At 57.9% G+C, this 6,830-nt stretch overlaps 2 protein-coding genes across 2 annotated transcripts in view; one reads left to right on the top strand and one right to left on the bottom strand.

Moving 5' to 3' along the window:
• PHKG2 (phosphorylase kinase catalytic subunit gamma 2) overlaps window positions 1-2,293 on the top strand; it is a 9,364-nt gene extending 7,071 nt beyond the window's left edge. Inside the window, exons 7-10 of the mRNA XM_004705656.2 lie at window positions 1,097-1,187; window positions 1,287-1,440; window positions 1,513-1,638; window positions 1,752-2,293. Coding sequence (XP_004705713.2) covers window positions 1,097-1,187; window positions 1,287-1,440; window positions 1,513-1,638; window positions 1,752-2,045 — 665 coding nt within the window. The 3' untranslated portion in view covers window positions 2,046-2,293. The remainder of the gene's footprint in view (window positions 1-1,096; window positions 1,188-1,286; window positions 1,441-1,512; window positions 1,639-1,751) is intronic.
• Window positions 1,024-6,490, bottom strand: CFAP119 (cilia and flagella associated protein 119). Its single transcript, XM_004706022.2, has 9 exons — window positions 6,279-6,490; window positions 5,977-6,008; window positions 5,367-5,432; window positions 5,097-5,266; window positions 4,133-4,203; window positions 3,830-3,946; window positions 3,672-3,732; window positions 3,506-3,598; window positions 1,024-2,580 (listed from the first exon to the last, which is right to left on the bottom strand). Exons 1-9 carry the CDS (start codon window positions 6,450-6,452, stop codon window positions 2,402-2,404), a joined length of 963 nt encoding a protein of 320 aa, XP_004706079.1. The 5' UTR covers window positions 6,453-6,490; the 3' UTR covers window positions 1,024-2,401.
• Between the last annotated feature and the right edge of the window lie 340 nt (window positions 6,491-6,830).

Raw genomic sequence — 6,830 nt, 5'->3', positions numbered from 1 at the left:
GGAGTAATTCCTGTAGGGGGCCAGCAACCACCTAACTCTGGTGTTGGTGCTAAACTTGAATGATAAAAAGCTCAGAAGAAGCCAGCGAAAAAGAATACTTCAGAAATGATAAATAGGATCATTCCATAGCGCAAACCTTTTTGTACGATGGGTGTGTGGTGGCCTTGAAATGTACTTTCTCGGATTACGTCTCGTCACCATGGATACACAGTGAGGAGGTTAGTTGTTAAGCCAATAAGGAGTAATAGCGGGGAGTTATAATGGAACCAAATTGCGAGGCCCGAAGTGAGTGAAAGTGCTGAAAGAGCTCCTGTAAGTGGTCAAGGACTAGGATTAACTATATGGTAGGCATGGGTTTGGTGGGTCATTAAGTGTTATCATGTAAATAGAGGCTAACTAGAAGAGTAAAGACGTAAGCTTGAATGAGTGCTACAGCAAATTCTAGTACTGTAAGAAGTAGAAGGATAATAAAAGTAATTAGGGCTGTTGAAGTACTGATTGAAAATAATGCTAGGGGAGCAGCCCCAATTAGGTGTATTAGAAGGTGCCCAGCTGTGGTGTTAGCGGTTAATCGAACAGCTAGTGCTATAGGTTGAATAAATAGGCTGATAGTTTCAATGATAATAAGTATGGGGATTAAGAGGATGAGGGTACCTTGAGGTAAAAAATGGGATACGGATGCTTTAAATTTATAGAGAAAACCTAAAATTACTGCTCCTGCTCACAGTGGAATAGCTAAGGCCAGGTTGATAGTTGGGTAGTAGGTGTGAATGTATGGGGTAGAAGGCCTAAAAGATTTGTCGATGCAATAAAAATAAGTGAGACTAGTATGAGTGATCAGGTCCGACCTTTAGGGCTATGAATAGCTATCATTTGTTTCAGAATTGTATTAATTAGGTACTGTTGGAGAGTGCGAATGCGGTTGTTAATTAAACGATTAGATGTAGGGTATAATAAGGCAGGGAATGCAACAATTATAATAATAGGTAGTCCTATTAATGTAGGTGTAGAGAATGAGGCAAATAGATTTTCGTTCATTTATTGTTTCATGGGTTGATGGGTTTAGTAATTTCAGCTCAATCTTCTCTCTCTCCAGAGTTGTGTGGGACCCCAGGGTATCTAGCTCCAGAGATCCTCAAATGCTCGATGGATGAAACCCACCCAGGCTATGGCAGGGAAGTCGACCTGTGAGTCTGGTCCCTGTCGCCCTTCCCCGTGTGCAGCCTTTCAACATATTGGGTCTCCACTTCCCCCTCTGCCCTGCCTGACGCTGGTTTTGTCCCCAGCTGGGCCTGTGGGGTCATCTTGTTCACACTCCTGGCCGGCTCACCACCGTTCTGGCACCGGCGCCAGATCCTGATGCTGCGGATGATCATGGAGGGCCGCTACCAGTTCACTTCGCCCGAGTGGGACGACCGTTCCCGCACGGTCAAAGACCTGGTGAGCTGGGGCCAGGAGAGGGCGAGAGGGGAGGGCCAGGAGCCGCCCACTGAGTGCTGGCCCTGCCCCTAGATCGCAAGGCTGCTGCAGGTGGATCCGGAGGTCCGGCTGACGGCCGAGCAGGCTCTGCGCCACCCCTTCTTTGAGCGCTGTGAAGGCAGCCAGCCCTGGACCCTCAGCCCCCGCCAGCGCTTCCGGGTAAGCCTGCGAGCTTCTTCCAGCCCCCGGCAGGGCTGGTCTCACTGCCCTGAGCCTCCTGGAGTTGGCGTCTACACCAACGCTCACACCTCACATGCACGCCCCCTTCTCAGGTGGCAGTGTGGACAGTGCTGGCTGCTGGGCGAGTGGCCTTAAGTGCCCACCGCATCCGGCCCCTGACCAAGAGTGCCCTGTTGAGGGATCCGTATGCCCTGCGCCCAGTCCGGCGCCTCATCGACAGCTGCGCCTTCCGGCTCTATGGGCACTGGGTGAAGAAGGGGGAGCAGCAGAACCGGGCAGCCCTCTTCCAGCACCGCCCCCCTGGGCCGTCCCACCTCTCGGGGCCGGAAGAGGAAGGGGTCTCGGCGGCTGTCCTGGAGGATGAGGGGCTGCTGGCATTGGGCTAGGACCTCGGGGTGCCGAACTCCCCACGAGGACTTGCCGCAGTCCAGCCCCTGTGGGCCCTGGGCTCCAGCCCTCATGCCTGGCTAGGCCTACCACTGACCATGCCGTTATCATAAAGACCTACTGTATACCTACGGCGCTCACCAGGACTGAGACAGCTGGAAGAGGGGCAGGGAGCACCGGGCTGTCACGCCTGACCTTGCCAGTGCTGCCCATCCTCCACAGGAAATAAAGTCTGCTCCGTGCCAGGGAGAGTGAGTGCCATGTGTTTGGTGTCTGCCTTGGGCAGAGAAGCTCAGGAGGGGCAGGGTGGGCAAGGCCCAGGCCTTTATTGGGTGGGAGGGGGGGGAACTGGAGGTCACTTGGCCTTGGGCTTGCCTCTGCCCAGGGGCAGTTGGGAAGGCCGCTCCAGCGTGGCCAGCTTGCCGCGGAGTCGCTCCTCGCTGGCCAGGAGCCGCTGCTCCACCATCTGCCGCAGCTGCCCTAGCTCCTTGCTCAGCTGGGTGTTGATGAAGGCTCGAAGGAGGGAGACCTGGCCTGCAGAGGCAGGCGAGGAGGGCCAGGTCAGGAGAAAGGTTGTCCGGGCTGGGGGAACTACCTGGAGCTGGGCCAGACAGCTCCCAACGGGGCCACAGGGCTCGACTTCCAGAACCGTCAACCAGCCCGTCAATGAGAGGGCAGAGTGGGCCTGCTGTCCTGTTGAGTTGTGTGACCTTAGGCTGCTTAGCTACCCCACGCCTGCCTCAGTGTCCTCATCTCTAACACGTACTTCAAATGCACGGTCACCAAGTCCATGCCGACTCACGGCAACCCTAATGGACAGGGTAGAGCTGCCCCAGTGGAGTGGCTACTGGTTTTGAACTGCTGACCTGGCTGGCGGCGAGCTGCCCAACCTTAACCCACAATGGCACCAGGACTCCTCTGGGTAGACAGAGTACAATAAGACGGAAGGTGTTCGTGGGTAAGCGTTGGGCTGCTCACCGCAAGTTCGGAGGCTCAAACCCACCAGCCGCTCACTGGGAGAAAGGTGAGGCTGTCTGGGCCCATAAAGATGAGCCAAGTCTCCGAAGTCCTAACGCAGGCTCACTTGAGCCAGAGGCGCCTCGAGGGCAGTGAGCTGGCTTTCACCGCAGCAAACAGCTGGTCGCCAGAGCCAACCCCTGCGTGTCACACATTTGACACCGTCACCTGCCACAGGAGCAGGCCTCCCCTGGCACTGCAGTGAAGCCTGCTGAAAGACACGGGCACCGGTCTCATCTGGAAGCTGGGACGGCCTGCAGTGGCAGCTCGTTATTGATTAAAAGCGTGTTGCCCTCTCTGGCACTCCCCCCCACCCCCAGCACACACAGTGTATCTCTCTGGTATACTGGACTTCTGCGTAAGGGATCCTTTGGGAGAAAAGGCACCATGACGGAGCGGGGAGGGGAGCCTGGTTAAAGCCCCAGCCCTGCCCCGTGCTCACTCGGCTCCTCCTCCGGCTGGGCCAGCGGCCCTGGCTCCTGCTCCTGAGGGGCCGGCTCCAGCTCCTCGGCCTTTTCCTCTTCACTTCCGGTCTCTGTGGGCCGGGAGCAGGACGCGGCCTCAGCCTCGCCCCCAACCCTAGCCCCGCCCGCCTCCCAGCCTCCTACCTGCTGGCGAGGGCATGGGCAGCTGGAGCCCCACATAAGCCAAGGATAGGTCCAGCCGCACCTGGGAAAAGAGGGGGTTAAGGCATCTGGGTGGAGGCTTGTCTAACCCGAGGGGAAGACGGTGAGGATGACCTCTTTCAGCGCCCCTGGCCCGGTACCTGGGGCGTGAAAACATATTTGTAGAGCTTGAAGTGGCGGAAGTAGGTGTTGACCACGTAGTCCAACAGGGCCAGCAGCTGCTCCTCATTAAAAATGTTGACGCTGAAGGGAGGCCGCTGTGGAGATGACTGGACTTGGGGGACAGGGCCACCTCCGGCCTCCACAGGCCCCTTCAACACCTGCCCGAGCCCTGGCCTCCCTAAGAGTTGAGTCTAGGCGCAGGGAGACCACAGGTGTCCGAGCCAGAGAGCCCAGGCCGCACCGGGTCTGGGGAAGGGTGAGCTCCCATCCCAGCCACTAACCCTGACTCCGTGGCAAAAGAGCACACTGGTGAAGTAGCGGTAGCACTCCTCCACGTTGCCCAAGGGGGTTGCTGGGAAGGGAAGCAAGGGGTGAGGGTGAGTGCCCCCCTCCAATACCCAGTCATTCACATCACCAAACGGCGAGTCAGCAGCTGCTCAGGAGTACCCACAGCTCAGGTCCTGGCTGGTTTGGTGAACCCACTCACCAAGTACTGAGCAGCCACCATGGACTGTTGCAGGCACTGAGCCAAGCGGGTCAGGTCCTGCTCCTGTGATGCTTATGTTCTAGGGGAGGTGAGGATAAGCCAGAGCATAATGTAGCTTCGCGGGAAACAGAATCAGAATAGAGGGTGTCGGCAGACCCCGGCGATTTTAGGGAGCACCGTGCATCTGGTTATGTCCAAGGGCTTGAGAAACGTTGGAGGAACTTCTCCTTCCATTTTGCCCTGAACTTTTTGAAGCCCCCTGGTAGATTCTCAGAACAAGCCCATTAAGGTAGCGTTATCTCCGCATGACGGAAAAGTGGAAATAGGCTGCGTGATACTCCCGCTAGCTATCTCACTTACACACATACTCATTCACATGGAGTCCATGCGGGCTCACCGGGGAACTCTTCACTCAGCTGAGCACTGCCGTTGAGTCAATCCTGACCCTGGGCAACCCCAAAGGTCGGGGTAAGTCTAGCCCTGAGGGTTTCCAAGACTGTAACTTGTTCTGGGACTAGAGAACTTCATCTTCTCTCCCAAGGAACCGTCTGGTGGTTTCGAACTACTGGCCTTGAGGTTTGCAACCCAATGCATCAACACTACGCCACCAGGGTTCCTTCCGTAGTTCCTGACAATGGGTGTAAAAAGGTCTGCCTTTGTCCTATACTCTTAGCTAGAGACGGAAATTCCCCCTGCTAATCCTCACCCACTTCCTACCGCCTCTTGCGCCCCTTAGCCTCCACCCGCCTCCCTCTCACCAACACAGGCCTTGTGGAGATCTTGGAGCAGGGCACAAGCCGTGGACGTCTGCTCCATGGAGAAGCCTTGCTGGCGGCAGAAGATGAGGGCATGGGAGAAGAGGTCCAGGGTGATGGCCTCACGGAGATTCTGCTCAGGACAGCTCAGCCCCATCAGCTCGGCCAGCACTCTTGGGAGGGCGAGAGAGGGAGTGTGGGCCGATGCCTAGTCTCCCTTCACCACCCTACGCTCCCACCCTTACCCTCCGCCCACCCTGCTCAGCCCCATACTCCCTCATCTCCTCGGTATTGGTGGTCTTTTCGAGTTGGTGCATTGCATGGACGTCCAGGTACTTCCTGTCACGGGAGAAGAAGGAAGTGTTGGAAGCTGTATGAGGGATGCAGGTTCTGACTGAGGATCCGGAGACCTGAGTTTGAGGCCTGGCTCCCCCTCCCCCCCACCCCCCGAACTTATTCTGTCGCATCGGGCAAGTGGCTCCCTCTCACTGGACCTCGGTCTCCCTGTCAGTAAAGGGGATGCCCTAGATGACCTCTTGGGTCCCTCTTCATTTGCAAAGCCCTGGGTTAGCACCCGTGAGTTTCCCTCTCTCCTCGGCCACTGCTGTGCTGTAGGCCTTGGCAATCCCTCCTGTAAGTCTCCCGGCCTCCTCTGTACAGCAAAGCGGCCGCGGACAGTCCACTCCATTCTCCACCCTTGGCTTCTTCCTACCCACACTCCCTCGGTGGGCTGGGGAGGCAGAAGCGGGGTGACTGCACCTCTCCCTCCTCTTCTGTAAAATGGGGGTGCCCTGGCTACTGGACAGGCCTGTGGGGAGGTGGGGTGCACTGAAAGAAAAGCAAGTGGGTGACGTGTAACCTTTTCCCGTGGCTCCTCACTCACCACATGCAGATCCCAGGCTGGGGCAACGGCGGCTGCAGAGAGAAAGCGGGCTGGAGAAGGCAGTGCTCCCCGTTCGCGACTGGATCTCCAGGACCACGTACAAACAGTGCGGGTCCTCAGGGCTACCCCAAAGCACAGCTCGTCATCGGGGTCCGGTGACACCCTGCCCGGGACCCCCGCTTACACACTTTGCTGAGCAGACACCCTGCCCGGGACCCCCGCTTACACACTTTGCTGAGCAGACACCCTGCCCGGGACCCGCGCTTACACACTTTGCTGAGCAGACCGCTCTCCTCACTCACTGGGAACAAGTTGGCTCCCGGATCGTCATTGATGGCCACTGAGGCAGCAGTCCCCGAATCGGTCCGCACACCCGCTCCCATCTTCGTGCCCGATTCACACCCTGAGCCGAAATCCTTCTCCAGTTCCCCCCGCAGTTCCGAGGACGAGTCACGCTCCGACTTCTGGCGGATCATTCTCGTCGCTCTCGGGTGCTGGGGGTCCCCGCGGTCCCTGCCTCGCTTCCGCCTCCGCACAGCCGGTTCGGGGGCAGGGACCGCCCAGGGCTGGCCCTCAAGCCACGCGTCAGCCAATCCGAGTCGCAGAGAGACTCCGGGCAGCCAATCCGCGGGAGGCGTCCTGCTCCGCCTCAACAGTGACTGTTGCTAAGGAGACGGTGGAGGGCACGGACCAATCCCTGGGAAGACGGTGCGCAGGCGTCGTAAGTCCCAACGTTGCCGGAGTGAGCCCCGGAGAGCAAGGGCGAGCGTTGTCGTCGGTTACCATGGGAACCGACGACGGGCCAATCACCGTGAGAAGGCGGCGTTCAGGAAGCACCCAAACAGGAAGCAAAA

The sequence above is a fragment of the Echinops telfairi genome, unplaced genomic scaffold (genome assembly GCF_000313985.2).
Source record: "Echinops telfairi isolate 266 unplaced genomic scaffold, ASM31398v2 ScPeMD7_5;HRSCAF=22, whole genome shotgun sequence".
Classification (NCBI taxonomy): domain Eukaryota; kingdom Metazoa; phylum Chordata; class Mammalia; order Afrosoricida; family Tenrecidae; genus Echinops; species Echinops telfairi.
This window is presented reverse-complemented; position numbering and strand designations above follow the sequence as displayed.